We start from the raw sequence: 20,102 nt of genomic DNA, 5'->3' as shown, positions 1-20,102 counted from the left end.
CCAAGCTTTCCTAGCCTGAACATCCCTGTCAGTAGCCTGAGACTTAAAAGAAACAGTATTAGTGTCCATATTATCAGGAAGAGGAGTGAGGGTAGTGATTTTAAAAAGACTGACAGGGGCGCCTGGGTGGCTCAGTCGGTTAAGCGGCTGCCTTCGGCTCAGGTCATGATCCCAGGGTCCTGGGATCGAGCCCCACGTCCGGCTCCCTGCTCGGCGGAGAGCCTGCTTCTCCCTCTCCCTCTGCCTGCCACTCTGCCTGCTTGTGCTGTCTCTCTCTCTGTCGAATACATAAATAAAAAATCTTTAAAAAAAATTAAAAAAAATAAAAAGACTGACAGACCCAAGGTTTGTGTTTTCATTTACAATACATTTGTGTGAAAGGCTCAGAGCCAAATATAGTTTCTTCCATATGAAGAATAGCTCATGCTTAGTCTTTTGGGGAATCTAGAGAGAATTTATGTGGCATGATATAAATCATTTGAAATGAAATTATTTTTAAGAAATCCAACATGTCCCATGTAAGATACAGAAATTTCCAGGCATTTGTGATCCAAGATTGGGGAAAACATTACGAATCTATGAAAATGGACAAGGGCGAGGCTGTCTGTATATCAGACAGAGCAGAAGCTTAATATAACAAATTACTTAAATGTATGGGGAAGTTGAATTCAAACAAATGGAAATTCCAGAAAATATATAGAAGGAGCAAGTTCTACTTCCACAGTGTGATCTAAGAATGGCAGATCCTGGCTCTCAGGTTATGAGCCCTGCAGTCATAGACCCTTCTTCAGCCCCAGAACGATGGGCCCTTACGTCACTGGAATCCCAACAATTCTTTTCAAAGTCCTCTTTATGTCTCTGTTCCTCAGGCTGTAGATGAAGGGGTTCAGCATGGGCGTCACCACCGTGTACATCACCGAGGCTACTGCACCTGAGTGGGAGCTCTGGGGAGCAGCAGAGCTTAGGTACACTCCTAGGATTGTACAGTAAAATAAGGAGACAACGGAGAGGTGAGATGCACAGGTGGAAAATGCTTTATACTTGCCCTGAGCTGATGAGATCCCAACTATGGATGAAACTATCTTAGAATAAGAGTAAATAATACCAGCAAGGGGACTACCACCCAGCAGGACAGTTGCAAAATACATCACTATATCATTAAGAAAGCTGTCAGAACAGGCAAATCGGAGCACCTGATTGATTTCACAGAAAAAGTGGGAAATATCCACCTGTCTACAGAAGGACAGCCACAATACCATCAAGCTTTCTAACAAGGAATGCAGGGCACTCATCATCCAGGACACCAGAACCAACAGTCCACAGAAACATGGGTTCATGATAACTGTGTAGTGCAAGGGGTGACAGATGGCCACAAAGCGGTCATAGGCCATTACAGCCAGGAGAAAATCATCCATTCCAGCAAAGAGTAGGAAAAAGTATATCTGAGTGATGCAACCATCATAAGTTATGACTTTACTCTGAGTCTGGATGTTCTGAAGCATCTTGGGGTTGGTGGTGGAGGTGAAAGAAATGTCTACAGAGGACAGGTTGGCGAGGAAGAAGTACATAGGGGTGTGGAGGTGGGAGTCTGAGCTGATGGCCAGGGTGATGAGTAGGTTTCCAAACACAGTGATCAGGTACATGGAGAGGAAAAGCCCAAATAGGAGGGGCTGCAGTTCTGGTTCTTCTGATAATCCCAGAAGAAGAAACTCTGGAATTTGTGTGTCACTGCCTGGTTTCATGTAATGGTGGTGACTAAAAGGAAAGAAAAAAACACCATAATCATTTTCAAGCAAATGGGCTTCTTTCATTTATTTGTTACCTTTTATTTCTTCATTTTTATTTTATTTTATTTTATTTTTATTTTATTATGTTATATTAGTCACCATATAATACATCATTAGTGTTTGATGTGGTGATCCGCGATTCATTGTTTTCATTTAACACCCAATGCTCCATGCAGTACGTGCCCTCCTTAATACCCATCACCGGGGAAACCCATTCCCCTGCCCCCCTCCCCTCTAAAACCCTGTTTGTTTCTCAGAGTCCATAGTCTCTCATGGTTCATCTCTTCCTCCGATTCCCCCCCTTCATTTTTCCCTTCCTTCTCCTAATGTCCTCCATGCTATTCCGTATGTTCCACAAATAAGTGAAACCATATGATAATTGACTTCCTCTGCTTGACTTATTTCACTTAGCATAATCTCCTCCAGTCCCATCCATGTTGATGCAAAAGTTGGGTATTCATCCTTTCTGATGGTTAAGTAATATTCCATTGTATGTATGGACCACATCTTCTTTATCCATTCATCTGTTGAAGGGCATCTCGGCTCTTTCCACAGTTTGGCTATTGCGGACATTGCTGCTATGAACATTGGGGTGCATATGGCCGTTCTTTGCACTACATCTTTGTCTTTGGGGTAAATACCCAGGAGTGCAATTGCTGGGTCATACGGTAGCTCTATTTTTAGTTTTTTGAGGCACCTCCACACTGTTTTCCAAAGTGGCTGTACCAACTTGCATTGCCACCAACAGTGTAAGAGGGTTCCCCTTTCTCCACAACCTCTCCAACATTTGTTGTTTCTTGCCCTGTCCCTTTTTGCCATTCTAACTGGTGTAAGGTGCTATCTCAATGTGGTTTTGATTTGAATTTCCCTGATGGCTAATGATGATGAACATTTTTTCATGTGTCTGTTGGACATTTGTATGTCTTCTTTGCAGAAGTGTCTGTTCATGTCTTCTGCTTATTTACTGACTTGATTATGTGTTTTTTGGGTGTTGAGTTTGAGAAGTTCTTTATAGATCTTGGATACCAGCCCTTTATCTGTAGTGTCATTTGCAAATATCTTCTCCCATTCTGTGGGTTGCCTCTTTGTTTTGTTGACTGTTTCCTTTGCTGTGCAGAAGCTTTTTATCTAGATGAAGTCCCAAAAGTTCATTTTTGCTTTTGTTTCACTAGCCTTTGGAGATGTATCTTGAAAGAAGTTGCTGCAGCCGATGTCAAAGAGGTTACTGCCTATGTTCTCCTCTAGGATTTTGATGGATTCCTGTCTCACATGGAGGTCTTTCACCCATTTTGAGTTTATCTTTGTGTATGGTGTTAAGGAATGATCAAGTTTCAGTCTTCTGCATATGGCTGTCCAATTTTCCCAGCACCAATAATTGAAGAGACTGTCTTTTTTCTTTTTTTTTCCTAAAGATTTTTATTTATTTGACAGAGAGAAACACAGTGAGAGAGGGAACACAAGCAGAGGGAGTAGGAGAGGGAGAAGGAGGCTACCCACTGAGCAGGGAGCCCGATGTGGGGCTTGATCCCAGGACCCTGAGACCATGACCTGATCCGAAGGCAGACGCTTAACGACTGAGCCACCCAGGTGCCCCTAGACTGTCTTTTTTCTATTGCATATTTTTTCCTGCTTTGTCGAAGATTATTTGACCATAGAGTTGAGGGTCCATATCTGGGCTCTCTATTCTGCTTCATTGGTCTATACGTCTGTTTTTGTGCCAGTAGCATGCTGTCTTGATGATCACTGTTTTGATATAGCTTGAAATCGGGCAACGTGATGCCCCCAGCTTTGTTTTTCTTTTGCAACATTTCCTTGGTGATTCAGGGTTTTTTCTGATTCCATACAAATTTTAGGATTGTTTGTTCCAGCATTTTGAAAAATGTCATTGGAATTTCGATTGGGATGGCATTGAAGGTATAGATTGCTCTGGGTGACATAGACATTTTAACAATGTTTGTTCCCCAGGATGCAAGGGTGGCTCAACATTCGCAAATCAATCAATGTGATAGAACACATTAATAAGAGGAGAGAGAAGAACCATATGGTCCTCTCAATTGATACAGAAAAAGCATTTGACAAAATACAACATCCTTTCCTGAGTACAACTCTTCAGAGTGTAGGGATAGAGGAAACATTCCTCAAGTTCATGAAATCCATCTATGAAAAGCCCACAGCAAATATCATCCTCAATGGGGAAAAGCTGAGAGCCTTTCCCTTAAGATCAGGAATACGTCAAGGATGCCCACTCTCGCCACTATTGTTCAACATCGTACTAGAAGTCCTAGCAACAGCAATCAGATGACAAAAAGAAATAAAAGTATTCAAATTGGCAAGGAAGATGTCAAACTCTCCCTTTTCGCAGACTACATGATACTTTACGTGGAAAACCCAAAAGACTCCACCCCAAATTACTAGAACTCATACAGCAATTCAGTAATGTGACAGGATACAAAAATCAATGCACAGACATTTTTCTATGTGCAAAGGGAATAAACCTGCAATTTACAACAGAAAATATACAATGTATGACAATAGAAGGGAATTTTTAAATCTGAAATAATAAAAGAGTTTTCTGAATGATTTTAAAGGCAAAGCTTTTGGAATCAGAAAACCAGGTTTTGAATGTCAGATCTACCACATATAAGCTGTTTGATCTTAGGAGAGACAACCAATCCATTCCAAATGTGAATATCCTTACTCAAATAGTGGGGACAGCGGTACCCATCCTCCTAGGGTGGCAGACAGCATTAGTCAGCATATGTAAAAAGCTTACAATATAGTTCCTTCCTGTGACTAAGTGAGTGATTATAACCAGTGAAAAGATTTGGCTGAGTTTTTCTTCTACCTCACAAATCTCTCCATCATTTTCACCCCTTCTATAATGAAGTATTACAAAGTAAAGATAGTTCGCATACCACTATTTGCATATTAAATACAATTTTTCATGTGAATACTCACTGTGAGAGAAGATGCTGACAAATGTATGTCTCAAGAACTGCTGTTGCAAGGGAATAGTTACCTGCATGGGTCTGAGGCTTTCTATAAATACAGAACACTCTCAAAACCAACACATCTTAAACAGTTCACTTCACATGCCTCCAAGCTAATGCTCTGTTTTCCTGCTCCTCTTAGCTGCAAAACTCCTTGTGTATGTTCTAATTTTCCTGGAACCACATTAGGTCCCCCATTCCTTCCTCTGTCTCATCCAACTGACTTCTATTCCCACCACGTATTGTCAACAATGATGCTTGTATTGCTGAGTCCAATGGACACTTCTCTTATGAGTCTACATAGTCTCAGATGAGCTCAGGAAAAGTTCTCAGCATCCATTCTCTCTGCTCCTTTCCTGAAATACCTGCTGAGCTCTCAAACTCACCTGGGTGGAGTCTCTAAGATGAAAGTCTCCTTGTGGAGGTCCGAATTCCTCCCTGGTTGGTTGATGGTGGAGACCAAAGCTCTGTTCCCAGACAGGACAGCAGGAAGCAGTGAAGCATGGGTGCCCCTGCCAGACTTAGGAACCCCAAAATGACAACCATGTCTTGTCCAGTCCAAGGTTTCACATGCTGAAGCTCTGCAGCAGAGGAGATATTTCAGCTCCCTGTGTCTGCTCATTAGGCACTGTTTCCATTGTTACTCCCACCTCGGAGCACTCCATTCCCAGTGGGCCACTCGTCTGGACAGAAAGGCAACTTTTCCTGCTGATACTTTGTTCCTGGGAGGCCAGATTAGAAGTCGGGTGAATCCAGTTTTGTATTCCCCATTCTCATGAACTTGCCTGCCTTCCAGAGTTCTAACCCTCTTGTGCTTTCCCTTAACCTTGAGATGATATTGAATTTATTTAGTTGAGGGTTTACCTTGCCATTTATAGTTTTGATGTGGTGTTAATAAATAAGCCATGTAATCTTTTTCATGTGTGGTTTTTGTTTTTGTTTTGTTTTTTATGTTATGTTAGTCATCATACAATACATCATTAGTTTTTGATGTGGTGATCCACAATTCATTGTTTTCATATAACATCTAGTGCTCCATGCAGTACATGCCCTCCTTAATACCCATCACTGGGCTAACCCATCCCCCCACCCCCCTCCCCTCTAAAACCCTCAGGTTGTTTCTCAGAGTCCATAATCTCTCATGGTTCATCTCCCCCTCTGATTTCCCCCCCTTCATTTTCCCCTTCCTTCTCCTAATGTCCTCCATGCTTATGTTCCACAAATAAGTGAAACCATATGATAATTGACTTTCTCTGCTTGACTTATTTCACTTAGCATGATCTCCTCCAGTCCCATCCATGTTGATGCAAATGGTGGGTATTCATCCTTTCTGATGGCTGAGTAATATTCCATTGTATATATGGACCACATCTTCCTTATCCATTCGTCTGTCAAAGGGCATCTCGGCTCTTTCCACAGTTTGGCTATTGCGGACATTGCTGCTATGAACATTGGGGTGCATATGGCCCTTCTTTTCACTACATCTGTGTCTTTGGGGTAAATAACCAGTAGTGTAATTGGTGTGTCATGGGATAGATTTATTTTTAAAATTTTGAGGAAACTCCACACTTTTTAAAAATTTTATTATGTTATGTTAATCACCATACAGTACATCATTAGTTTTTGATGTAGTGTTCCATGATTCACTGTTTGTGTATAACACCCAGTACTCCACCTCCACACTGTTTTCCAAAGTGGCTGTACCAACTTACACTCCCACCAACAGTGTAAGAGGGTTCCCCTTTCTCCACAACCTCTCCAACATTTGTTGTTTCTTGCCTTGTCAATTTTTGCCATTCTAACTGGTGTAAAGTGGTATCTCAATGTGGTTTTGATTTGAATTTCCCTGATGGCTAATGATGATGAATATTTTTTCATGTGTCTCTTAGCCATTTGTATATCTTCTTTGGAGAAGTGTCTTTTCATGTCTTCTGCCCATTTTTTGACTTGATTGTTTTTTTTTAAATTTTTTATTGTTATGTTAATCACCATATATTACATAATTTGTTTTGGTGTAGTGTTCCATGATTCATTGTTTGTTCATAACACCCAGTGCTCCATGCAGAATGTGCCCTCTTTAATACCCATCACCAGGCTAACCCATCCCCCTACCCTCCTCCCCTCTAGAAACCTCAGTTTGTTTTTCAGAGTGCATCATCTCTCCTGGTTCGACTCCCCCTCTGACTTACTCCCCTTCATTCTTCCTCTCCTGCTATCTTCTTCTTTTTCTTTTTTCTTAAAATATGTTGCGTTATTTGTTTCAGATCTGTGATTCAACAGTGTTACACAATTCACAGCGCTCACCGTAACACATATCTTCCCCAATGTCTATCACCCAGCCACCCCATCCCTCCCACCCCCGACCACTCCAGCAACCCTCAGTTTGTTCCTGAGATTAAGAATTCCTCATATCAGTGAGGTCATATGATACATGTCTTTCTCTAATTGACTTATTTCGCTCAGCATAACACCCTCCAGTTCCATCCACGTCGTTGCAAATGGCAAGATCTCATTCCTTTTGATGGCTGCATAATATTCCATTGTGTATATATACCACCTCTTCTTTATCCATTCATCTGTCGATGGACATCTTGGCTCTTTCCACAGTTTGGCTATCGTGGACATTGCTGCTATAAACATTGGGGTGCACGTACCCCTTCGGGTCCCTACATTTGTATCTTTGTGGTAAATACCCAGTATTGCAATTGCTGGATCGAATGGTAGCTCTAATTTCAACTGTTTGAGGAATCCCCATACTGTTTTCCAGAGGGGTTACACCAGCTTGCATTCCCACCAACAGTGTAGGAGGGTTCCCCTTTCTCCACATCCCCGCCAACATCTGTCGTTCCCTGACTTGTTAATTTTAGCCATTCTGACGGGTGTGAGGTGGTATCTCATGGAGGTTTTGATTTGGATTTCCCTGATGCCGAGCGATGTTGAGCACTTTTTCATGTGCCTGTTGGCCATTTGGATGTCTTCTTTGGAAAAATGTCTGTTCATGTCTTCTGCCCATTTCTTGATTGGATTATTTGTTCTTTGGGTGTTGAGTTGGATAAGTTCTTTATAGATTTTGGATACTAGCCCTTTATCTGATATGTCATTTGCAAATATTTTCTCCCATTCTGTCGGTTGTCTTTTGGTTTTGTTGACTGTTTCTTTTGCTGTGCAAAAGCTTTTTATCTTGATGAAATCCCAATAGTTCATTTTTGCCCTGGCTTCCCGTGCCTTTGGTGATGTTTCTAGGAAGAAGTTGCTGCGGCTGAGGTCGAAGAGGTTGCTACCTGTGTTCTCCTTTAGGATTTGGATGGACTCCTGTCTCACGTTTAGGTCTTTCAACCATTTGGAGTCTATTTTTGTGTGTGGTGTAAGGAAATGGTCCAGTTTCATTCTTCTGCATGTGGCTGTCCAATTTTCCCAAGACCATTTGTTGAAGAGACTGTCTTTTTGCCATTGGACATTCTTTCCTGCTTTGTCAAAGATGAGTTGACCATAGAGTTGAGGGTCCATTTCTGGGCTCTCGATTCTGTTCCATTGATCTATGTGTCTGTTTTTATGCCAGTACCATACTGTCTTGATGATGACAGCTTTGTAATAGAGCTGAAGTCCAGAATTGTGATGCCGCCAGCTTTGCTTTTCTTTTTCAAGATTCCTCTGGCTATTTGGGGTCTCCTCTGGTTCCCTGGATATTTTAGGATTATTTGTTCCATTTCTTTGAAAAAAGTGGATGGTATTTTGATGGGGATTGCATTGAATGTGTAGATTGCTCTAGGTAGCATTGACATCTTCACAATGTTGGTTCTCCCAATCCATGAGCATGGAACATTTTTCCATTTCTTTGTGTCTTCTTCAATTTCTTTCCTGAGTATTTTATAGTTTTCTGACTACAGAGCCTTTGCCTCTTTGGTTAAATTTATTCCTAGGTATCTTATGGTTTTGGGTGCAATTGTGAATGGGATCGACTCCTTGATTTGTCTCTCTTCTGTCTTGTTGTTGGTGTATAGGAATGCCACTGATTTCTGTGCGTTGATTTTATAGCCTGCTACTTGACTGAATTCCTGTATGAGTTCTAGCAGTTTTGGGGTGGAGTCTTTTGGGTTTTCCACATACAGTATCATATCATCTGCAAAGAGTGAGAGTTTGACTTCCTCTTTGCCGATTTGGATGCCTTTGATTTCTTTTTGTTGTCTGATTGCTGTGGCTAGGACTTCTAATACTATGTTGAATAGCAGTGGTGAGAGTGGACATCTCTGCCGCGTTCCTGACCTTAGGGGAAAAGCTCTCAGCTTTTCCCCATTGAGAATGATATTCGCTGTAGGTTTTTCTTGATGGCTTTTACGATATTGAGGTATGTGCCCCCTATCCCTATACTCTGAAGAGTTTTGATCAAGAAAGAATGCTGTACTTTGTCAAATGCTTTTTCTGCATCTATTGAGAGGATCATATGATTCTTGTTCTGTCTTTTGTTAATACATTGTATCACGTTGATTGATTTGCGGATGTTGAACCAGACCTTGCAGCCCAGGGATAAATCCCACTTGGTCGTGGTGAATAATCCTTTTAATGTACTGTTGGATCCTACTGGCTAGTATTTTGGTGAGAATTTTTGCATCCATGTTCATCAAGGATATTGGTCTGTAATTCTCCTTTTTGATGGGATCTTTGTCTGGTTTTGGGATCAAGGTAATGGTGGCCTCATAAAATGAATTTGGAAGTTTTCCTTCCGTTTCTATTTTTTGGAACAGTTTCAGGAGAATAGGTATTAATTCTTCTTTAAATGTCTGATAGAATTCCCCTGGGAAGCCATCTGGCCCTGGGCTTTTGTTTCTTGGGAGATTTTTGATGACTGCTTCAATTTCCTTAGTGGTTATAGGTCTGTTCAGGTTTTCTATTTCTTCCTGGTTCAGTTTTGGTAGTTGATACATCTCTAGGAATGCACCCATTTCTTCCAGGTTCTCTAATTTGCTGGCATAGAGTTGCTCATAATACGTTCTTATAATTGTTTGTATTTCTTTGGTGTTGGTTGTGATCTCCCCTCTTTCATTCATGATTTTGTTGATTTGGGTCATTTCTCTTTTCTTTTTGATCAGTCTGGCCAGTGGTTTATCAATCTTGTTAATTCAAAGAACCATCTCCTAGTTTCGTTGATCTGTTCTACTGTTCTTTTGGTTTCTAGTTCATTGATTTCTGCTCTGATCTTTATTATTTCTCTGATCCTGCTGGGTTTAGGCTTTATTTGCTGTTCTTTCTCCAGCTCCTTTAGGTGTAGGGTTAGATTGTGTATTTGAGACCTTTCTTGTTCCTTGAGAAAGGCTTGTATTGCTATATACTTTCCTCTCAGGACTGCCTTTGCTGTATCCCAAAGATTTTGGACAGTTGTGTTTTCATTTTCATTGGTTTCAATGAATTTTTTTAGTTGTTCTTTAATTTCCTGGTTGACCCATTCATTCTTTAGCAGGATGCTCTTTAGCCTCCATGTATTTGAGTTCTGTCCGACTTTCCTCTTGTGATTGAGTTCTAGTTTCAAAGTATTGTGGTCTGAAAATATGCAGGGAATGATCCCAATCTTTTGGTACCGGTTGAGATCTGATTTGTGACCTAGGATGTGATCAATTCTGGAGAATGTTCCATGGGCACTAGAGAAGAATGTGTATTCCGTTGCTTTGGGATGGAATGTTCTGAATATGTCTGTGAAGTCCATTTGGTCCAGTGTGTCATTGAAAGTCTTTATTTCCTTGTTGATCTTTTGCTTAGATGATCTGGCCATTTCAGTCAGGGGGGTGTTAAAGTCCCCCACTATTATTGTATTGTTGTCAATGTGTTTCTTTGCTTTTGTTATTAATTGCCTCATATAATTGGCTGCTCCCATGTTCGGGGCATAGATATTTACAATTGTTAGATCTTCTTGTTGGATAGACCCTTTAAGTAGGATAGAGTGTCCTTCCTCATCGCTTATTACAGTCTTTGTTTTAAAATCTAGATTGTCTGATATAAGGATTGCCACCCTAGATTTCTTTTGGTGTCCATTAGCATGGTAAAAGGTTTTCCACCCCCTCACTTTCAATCTGGGGGTGTCTTTGGGTCTAAAATGAGTCTCCTGCAAACAGCATATGGATGGGTCTTGTTTTTTAATCCAATCTGATAGCCTGTGTCTTTTGATTGGGGCATTCAGCCCATTTACATTCCGGGTAACTATTGAAAGGTATGAATTTAGTGCCATTGTATTGCCTGTAAGGTGACAGTTACTGTATGTTGTCTGTGTTCCTTTCTGATCTTTGCTGCTTTTAGGCTCTCTCTTTGCTTAGAGGACCCCTTTCGATATTTCTTGGAGGGTTGGTTTCGTGTTTGCAAATTCCTTTAGTTTTTGTTTGTCCTGGAAGCTTTTTATCTCTCCTTCTATTTTCAATGACAGCCTAGCTGGATATAGTATTCTTGGCTGCATATTTTTCTCGTTTAGTGCTCTGAAGATATCTTGCCAGTCCTTTCTGGCCTGCCAGGTCTCTGTGGATAGGTCTGTTGCCAATCTAATATTTTTACCATTGTAGGTTACATATCTCTTCTCCCGAGCTGCTTTCAGGATTTTCTCTTTGTCGCTGAGACTCGTAAGTTTTACTATTAGATGTCGGGGTGTTGACCTATTTTTATTGATTTTGAGAGGGGTTCTCTGTGCCTCCTGGATTTTGATGCCTGTTTCCTTCCTCACATTAGGGAAGTTCTCTGCTATTATTTGCTCCAATATACCTTCTGCCCCTCTCTCTCTTTCTTCTTCTTCTGGGATCCCAATTATTCTAATGTTGTTTCGTCTTATCGAATCACTTATCTCTCGAATTCTGCCCTCGTGATCCTGTAGTTGTTTCTCCCCCTTTTTCTCAGCCTCTTTACTTTCCATCATTTGGTCTTCTATATCACTGTTTCTCTCTTCTGCCTCATTTATACTAGCAGTTAGTGCCCCCATTTTTGGTTGCACCTCATCAATAGTCTTTTTGATTTCGACTTGTTTAGATTTTAGTTCTTTTATTTCTCCAGAAAGAGTTTCTCTAATAACTTCCATGCTTTTTTGAAGCCCAGCTAGTATCTTTAAAGTCATGATTCTGAACTCTAGGTCCGACATCATACTAATGTCCGTATTGAGTAGGTCCCTGGCTGATGGTACTATCTCTTGTTCTTTTTGCTGAGGTGATTTTTTTCATCTTGTCATTTTGTCCAGAGGAGAATAGATGAATGAGAGAACAAAATGCTACAACGTCCCCAGCAAATATACTGTATACAAATCAGAAAAGACCTGAAACCAGGGGAAAAGAAAGAGAAGGAAAGAAAAAAGAAAGAGAAAAAAAAGAAAATAGAAAGAAAGATAAAAACAAAAACAGAACAATACAAAAAAAGCAGAATGTGATCAAATATGATCAGGTTAGTGCATAGATCAGTGCCACACACTAGATTTTGGGCGTATTTTGGTCTGTTAGAAAAAAGTGCCTCCTAAAATTTTAAAGGAAGAAAGACATATATGTACAAAATAAGGGTTGATACAATGAAGGGATAGAAGATGATTGTAAAGATGAAAATTATAAAAGATTTTATAAAAGGACTTGATAAGATAAGAAGGTGTTTGAAAAAAGAAAGAAGATTAAAAAAAAAAAGAAAAAAAGGGAGATAATGTGATCAGGCAGGAAACTAGAACAGAACCATACACTAGTGATTTAGGGTATATTTTTATCTGTTAGAAGAAACTGTATCTCAAAATTTTAAAGAGAGAACAACTTATATATATATGCCAAAAATAATGGTAACTACTATGAAGGGATAAAATATGACTCTAAAAATGAAAAATAAAAAATGTTTTTGTTTTTTTTTTTTAAAAAAAGAGATTGATAAGATGTTGGTTGACAAAGGGAAAAAGAAAAAGAAAAAAAAAACAGTTAACAAAAATTAACTTTGATGAACTAATGAATCATGGTAAAAAAAAGCCATGAATTCTATGTGCAGTATTCCCCTAGCGCTGGAGTTCTCCCGTTCTCCTTGATCGGTAAACTTGGTCTTGGCTTGCTGGCTGTTCATGCTGATCTTCTGGGGGAGGGGCCTGTTGCTGTGGTTTCCAAATGTCTTTGCCGGAGGCTGAATTGCCCCACCCTTGTCGGTCCGGGCTAAGCAAGCTTCTCGGGTTTGATCTCAGGAGATTTTGTTCCCTGCAAGCTCTCCGTACAGCCTTGGAGGACCAGGGCAAAAATGGTGGCCTCCCAATCTCCACCCGGAGGAGCTGAGAAATCGGGGCCCCGCTCCTCAGTGTGCCCCCAGAGAAAAGCAGTCACTCCCTTGTCCCTGGTCTCCGGCCGCTCTCCGTGCTCATCCAGCCTGTGATTGAGCGTTTGTATCTCTGGCACCCGACCCCGTGTGGAGTCTCCAAACCCAGCAGATCCTTGCGGTGTGCTCCCGCGCCACTCCTTCCGGGGGAGGAAGGGAAGTCTCCCCGGATCTGCCGCCTGTTGGGTCCCTGCTGCAGGAGCAGTGGCCCGACTGGGCCGCGGATCAGAGTGTATGGCAACCCCAAGCTCAGAGCCCGCGCCTCAGCTCCGTCTCTGCAGCCAGCTTCCCCGCTCCGATACCTGGGAGCTCTGGCGCACTCAGGCACCCCCGGTCTTTCTGTGACCCCGAGGGTCCTGAGACCACACTGTCCCGCGAGGGTTCCACCCCCGCTTAGCCACTGGAGCGACGTCCCTCAGCGGAGCCGACTTCTAAAAGGTCCGATTTTGTGCTCCGCGGCTCTAGCACTTGCTAGAAGCGGCGGGCAGAGGCCCCTCCCCCGCCGTCTATCCTCCCGAATATCGCCTCGGATTCACTTCTCCACACGTCCTACCTTCCAGTAAGTGGTCGCTTCTCTGTTCAGACAGTTGTTGCTACTCTCCTCTTTGATCTCCTGTTGAGTTCGTAGGTGTTCAGAATGGTTTGATCCCTATTCAGCTGAATTCCTGAGACCAGACGAAATCTAGGTCTCCTACTCCTCCGCCATCTTGCTCGCCCCCCCCCCCTCCCCGGGGCAATGGTTCTTAACCAGAAACGAATTTTCCCCTGGGGATATCTGGCATTGTCTGAAGGGATGCTGCTGAAAAGCTACCATCCAAAGGAAAACACTCCCAAAATATTATTATCCTACCACAAATGTCAACCACAAAAGGTTAGAAACTCATCTAGATCAGCATTTCTCCGACTTCAGTGTACCTGTGCGTGCACACGGATCCCACTACAAATGCAGGAGCTGATCACAGGTCCTGTGTGGCCCAGAGATTCTGCATTTCTGGCAAGCTCCCGGGGGATGTGGATGTGCGGGTCCTGGTCTGTGAACGATTCCTCAATTAGCAAGGCTGTGTTCCTGTGTAAGAGATAGGTGTAGGTGGTTTTAAGCATTCTGTAACAAATACTGTCATTGCATGTAATTTTGAATGAATAGTCTACGATGAGGGATCATCAAGCCCAACGGTCAAGAGAGAATTCTTGAAAGTTTTACAGTGCAAAAGAGTGATTTTATTATGGCATGGGGACAGGGTCTGTGGGCAGAAAGAGCTGCACTGGCATTGTGAGGAGTGACTGATTATGTACTTTTTAGTTAGTGAAGGTTAGGGATCATGTAAGTCTCTAAGGATTTGGAAGCAAAGCTTTCAGAACCTTGAGGGCCTTGCTGCTCTCAGATAAGTTGACAATGGTCTTTAATAAAACAGAACATTAGTCATTAAGGCATCCATGAGTTCCTTGAAGAATGTCATGCTCTGCATGTTTCGGGTATCTATCAGTCGGCTGCAAGCTGTAAGGAGATTTAATTTAAGCTACATTTATCTTGCCTTTGTTTCCCTCATCGGTGTATTCATTCATTCATGAGGCTGTGTAAATTCAACGTTTATCGCTTTTAATGAGTGACACAAAATAAGACACTTCTGAAAAAAGCTTTTGTAGAAGGCAGAAGAAGGCCCTCCCAAATATGTCCACATCCTAATGCCCAGTGCCTTTAATGTGTTATTTGTTATAGCAAAGAAGGGTTATGGTAGCAGATTGTACAGGGTTGCTAATCAGCTGCCATTAATATAAAAAGATTACTTATGATTGTCCAGGTGGGACTAAGGTAATCACAATGGTCCTCCAAATGTTGATGAGGGAGCCAAAGAGTTAGTGTCGGAGAGACTTTGAAAATGCTGCCCTGCTGGCTCTGAAGGTGGATGAAGAGCCAGGAGCCCAGGAATGCAGGTGGCCAGCAAGAGAGACTGGAATTGGATAGGCAACAGACTCTCCCTTGAGCCTCCAGAAGGAACTCAACCCTGCAGACATGTTGCTATTAACCTGATGAGACTCCTTCCAAGCCTCTGCCTCCAGAACAGTAAGAGCACGTATGTGTTTGTTTTAAGTACCTGGTGTGGGGATACTTTACAGCAGCGGGAGGAATCTTAGAGGGACATAGCCAATAAAATTATTTGAGGCAACAGAGTTTAAGCCTCTCAGTTCACTCGCCAGCTTCCCTTGGATAAGGGTAAATGCATTTTAAGAACCCACATTAAGTAGAAAAAAAATAAATCTAGAGATATTCTTCTCCATCATCTGGTACAGCAAATTCCTCCTGGCTTAAATGTGAGTGTGGCCTGATTCTGAGGCCTTTGAGGCAGTGACATAGGACAGGAACTCATGACCAAAGTTGAAGTTACCCATTGTAATTTGCAATTTTGTGCCCATATTTCCATCCTTTTATTTCATGTTGATTCAACCATTCATCCTTTTCAGTGCTACCCTCTCCAAATCTCTCTCAGGTTTTCTTTCAACATAAAAGAAAAAATAATACATCATCTGTGTGTGTACACAAGTGGGGAGTGTGCTTATTAGGTTCATGATGCTTCTTTAATTCATTAAATTGTACACTGTAAATATGCAGATTGTTGTATGTCATTATACTCCAGTGATTTAATGAAGTGGGAAAATATCTATGGTGCAAGAGAAAGGGAAGGATCTAGAGCACAGGTAGCTGACTCTCCACTGAAGTTTTGGGAGAGAGCTCTTCTACCAGCGAGGAAAGCAAGTAGTAATCATGGATGTAAGAACAGTGGGATGAAATTCAAATAATTCACATAAATTCATTTAATTCATAAATAGAATAATTTACATACAGAAATGTCGTAATAAGACCATAAATTGACTGAGACAGAACACTACAGCCACACACATCATGGATGAGCCTTAGAAACACAACATAGAGATTCACACCTGACTCCAGACACATGAGGAGCCCAGCAAAGATCAGAAATGCTTCCCAGAATATAATGCCATTTGTTCATAAAGAGATTACTGATGAGGGCGCCTGGGTGGCTCAGTTGGTTAAGCGACAGCCTTCGGCTCAGGTCATGATCCTGGAGTCCCGGGATCGAGTCCCGCATCAGGCTCCCCGCTCAGCGGGGGGTCTGCTTCTGCTTCTGACTCTCCCCCCTCTCATGTGTTCTCTCTCTCTCTCATTCTCACTCTCTCAAATAAATAAATAAAATCTTTAAAAAAGAGAGAGAGAGATTACTGATGAGGGAACAAAGACAAGAGAAATGCAGCTAGAAGTCAATCTCCTTACAACTTGCAGCCCCTGATAAATCCCTGAGACATGCAGAGGATGACATTCCCCCAGGAACTCATGCCTGTGTTAATGTTGATGTTTTATTAGAGACGAAAAGGAAGCTTATCTTGACAATAGCCAGACCTCTAAGGTCTTGTAAACTTCACGTTCAGCATACACAAATTCTTTAGAAACTTACATTATCTCTACCCCCTCCCTCCGTAAACTCAAAAGTATATAACCAGTCATTCTCACAGCTCTTTTTGTCCATGGGTCCTGAAACTTGCTATAATAAAAACACATTCTTGCATCATAAAATGGCTCAAGAATTCTCTCTACCTTTGCACCTGGCGACCCACATCAGTATGATATCCTATTTGACAAGGACAGCCTGTTATACAGCAAGAGCTGACTGACACAATAATCCAAGTGAACAGACATGAAGCAATTAGAACATGTGCTGCTTTTGATTTGTGGCACATGATCTGAAAAATAAGGAGAGCAGTTGTGATCATTCTGTTATTCAAGTTTATTTCTGATGACTTTATGAACAAGTGACTACACGTGGGCTTCCTTCTGGGTCACTGGGAGCGTTTGAAGGACATGCAACCTGAACCACAGGACCGGGAGGACATCCAGCTCTCCAGTGAAACATCCTCTGATCATGCAGGGCAAAGAGATTTCTGAGCAGGAAGGAGGTATGAAATGGATGATGCTGATAGTGTTCATTCACCATCCGTTAGAATTTGTGGCAAATATTACAAAAAGGGAGTCATTTCCTGTACCAATAGAGAGAGTCATATTAGCAGGTAGCAGTGGAAGTTTTAAAGTAGAAACGAGAAGATAAGTCAGTGATAAAACATATAAGACACTAACCAACACTTCATCTCAATGAATAAATAAACCCCCTCAGTTGCGGACAACAATCTTTCATGCTTCAATAAACGATGCACAGCATGAACTCTGATGTAAAAAAGAAAGAAAGAAAGCCATATCTTGTGTAGTAACAAAATGAGTGTTTTGAAATTTTACTTTATCATATTTATGATCGCCCTTACACCAAGAACATACCAGGTTCATCTATTTATTCAAATTTGTCTTTCCATGTAGAATCCACTGGGAGAGATATGTTTGCCCATCAGTGCTTGCCAGGGGCTATGGTGGGCATTCCGGACACTGAGCTGAATCACAGAGTAAAAGCAGGAGACTGGTTAGGAAACACAGGGGCATGTTTGTAGAGTAAGTGCCTGATATTAAGCTTTGGATTTCTGAGGCATCCATTTCAAAGACAACCATGGCGAATAAACACATTGTCAGGTGTGGGAAACAATAACCAGAGAAGCGCTCAGGCGGCTCCAGCCATCAAGTACCTCTTCAGAAAACCCGGGGTAACCTCCATACAGACACATGAGTGACTCTGATTTTTCCTTCAGCACCCAATTTCTACTCATATAAAATTCTACAAAAGGATAAACCCACAAACCCCTAACCACTCTGGCCATGAACCCTAATAAAGGCAGATCCCCCAGGGGAGCTCACTCTCCCCCTCTGAAACCTCTCAAAAAGCCTTTGGGATCCCTTGTGCCCTCCAGGACCTGTGAAAAATACACCTGGTTTGGTTAGAGTTCTCTGATGGGCATTGCTGAGGCATGTCTTGCAATCACAGTAAGAACCCAAGGGCAAGTGTAACCACAGCAGAGGCTTTGGTCAGGGAAGCACCTATGGGAATATACACAAGCACAGGGGTGCAGGGGAGTGTCCAGACTTTTCTGGCCCGAGCATCCCTGTCAGGAGCCTGAGACATTAAGGGAAGAGTGTTAGAGTCTACATTATCAGGAAGAGGAGTGAAGGTAGAGATGTAAAAAGATTGACAGACTCAAGGTGAAAACTGGGGTTTTGTATTTTCCTCTACAATAATGTTATGTGAGGGGCTTAGTGGCCAAGTGTAGTATCTTCCATATGAAGAATATAATTCATGATTATTATTTTAAGAAAGCTAGTGAAATTTTACTTGGCATGACATAAGTCATTTGAAATGAAATTATCTTTAAGAAATACAACATGTACCATGTAAGATGCAGAAATTGCCAGGCTTTCGTTATCTGTGGTTGGGGAAAACATTAGGAGCCTTTAAAAATGGAGAAAGGGGACACTGTCTGTATATCAGAAAGATTAGAGGCTTGGGCGCCTGGGTGGCTCAGTTGGTTAAGCGACTGCCTTCGACTCAGGTCATGATCCTGGAGTCCCGGGATCGAGTCCCACATCGGGCTCCCTGCTCAGCGGGGAGTCTGCTTCTCCCTCTGACCCTCCCCCCCCATGCTCTCTCTCTATCTCATTCTAAATCTCAAATAAATAAAATCTTTTAAAAAAAAGAATAGAGGCTTAAAAAGTGAGTACTTAAATATATGAAGACAGTTGAATTAAAACAAATTTAAAATCCAGGAAATAAATAGAAGGAACCGATTCTACTGCCACAGCCTGATCAAAGAATAGCAGTTCCAGCTCTGAGGCTGTGAACCCTGCAATCATGGGCACTTCTTCAGCCCCAGGAAGATTGGCCCTCACATCACTGGTACCCCAGTGATTCTTTTCAGACCCCTCTTTATGTCTCTGTTCCTCAGGCTGTAGATGAAGGGGTTCAGCATGGGTGTGACCACCGTGTACATCACAGAGACCACTGCACTTGAGTGGGAGCTCTGGGGAGCAGCAGAGCTAAGGTACACACCAAGCATTGTACAATAAAATAAACAGACAACTGAGAGGTGAGATGCACAGGTGGAAAATGCTTTATACTTGCCCTGAGCTGATGATATTCTACGTATGGAGGAAACTATCTTAGAATAAGAGTAAAGGATCCCAGCAAAAGGACCCCCACCCAGCAAGACAGCTGCAAAATACATCACCAAGTTATTAAGAAAGGTGTCAGAACAGGCAATTTGGATCATCTCATTGAGTTCACAAAAAAAGTGGGGGATATGCAAGTGTGTACAGAAGGACAGACGCAACATCATTAAACTTTGTAACAAGGAATTCAGGATACACATGACCCAGGACACCAGAACCAGCAGTCCACAGAGCAGGGGGTTCATGATGATCCTGTAGTGCAGGGGATGACAGATGGCCACAAACTGGTCATAGGCCATCACACTCAGTAAAAAGACGTCCAGCACAGCAAAGAGTATGAGGAAATAAATCTGAGTAACGCAGCCTGCATACGTGATGACTTTGCTCTCTTTCTGTATATTCATCAGCATCTTGGGGATGGTGGTAGAGGTGAAGCAGATGTCTACAAAGGACAGGTTGGAGAGGAAGAAGTACATGGGGGTGTGCAGGTTGGGGTCTGTGCTAATGGCCAGGATGATGAGCATGTTTCCAAATGCAGTGATCAGGTACATGGAGAGGAAAAGCCCAAATATGAGGGGCTGCAGTTGTGGCTTCTCTGAAAATCCCAGAAGAAAAAATTCAGAAATTTGTGTATCATTTTCTGGTTCCATGCGGTGGAGGTGACTTCTGGAAAAGAGGGAAATAACATGATTGATATTCACACAACTTGCATTACTCACAGATTTGAAATGGTACATTTTATATTTTGCAGTCCAGACATACTTTTTATTTTGTTTATTGTTTATTGTTTTTGTTTTTAAGGGGGTTCCATCTGGGCATGGAGCCCAACGTGGTGCTTGTACTCAGGACCCTAGAGAAGAGCTGAGCTGAGGGCGCCTGGGTGGCTCAGTCAGTTAAGCATCTGCCTTCAGCTCC

General features: G+C 42.0%; 2 protein-coding genes across 2 annotated transcripts; both read right to left on the bottom strand.

The window, feature by feature from the left end:
- Positions 1-809: 809 nt before the first annotated feature.
- LOC118356781 (olfactory receptor-like protein OLF4) lies at positions 810-1,643 on the bottom strand. The gene is made up of 2 exons (XM_035726439.1): positions 1,296-1,643; positions 810-1,010 (listed from the first exon to the last, which is right to left on the bottom strand). Exons 1-2 carry the CDS (start codon positions 1,641-1,643, stop codon positions 810-812), a joined length of 549 nt encoding a protein of 182 aa, XP_035582332.1.
- A 17,261-nt stretch (positions 1,644-18,904) lies between these two features.
- On the bottom strand, positions 18,905-19,858 carry LOC118356369 (olfactory receptor-like protein OLF4). Its single transcript, XM_035724573.1, has one exon. It carries the CDS (start codon positions 19,835-19,837, stop codon positions 18,905-18,907), a length of 933 nt encoding a protein of 310 aa, XP_035580466.1. The 5' UTR covers positions 19,838-19,858.
- Between the last annotated feature and the right edge of the window lie 244 nt (positions 19,859-20,102).

Source organism: Zalophus californianus, chromosome 1 (assembly GCF_009762305.2).
Source record: "Zalophus californianus isolate mZalCal1 chromosome 1, mZalCal1.pri.v2, whole genome shotgun sequence".
Lineage (NCBI taxonomy): Eukaryota > Metazoa > Chordata > Mammalia > Carnivora > Otariidae > Zalophus > Zalophus californianus.
The sequence above is the reverse complement of the archived record's forward strand: the minus strand, read 5'-3'. Positions and strand labels throughout refer to the sequence as shown.

What these genes read in the sequence shown, in the direction of transcription:
- LOC118356369 (XM_035724573.1), bottom strand. Translation starts at nt 19,837, where the DNA reads ATGGAACCAGAAAATGATACACAAATTTCTGAATTTTTTCTTCTGGGA.
- LOC118356781 (XM_035726439.1), bottom strand. Translation starts at nt 1,643, where the DNA reads ATGTACCTGATCACTGTGTTTGGAAACCTACTCATCACCCTGGCCATC. An exon ending in TGTTGGTTCTGGTGTCCTGG is followed by an intron (nt 1,011 to 1,295) that starts ATGATGAGTGCC and finishes TGTGCATCTCAC; the next exon opens with CTCTCCGTTGTCTCCTTATT.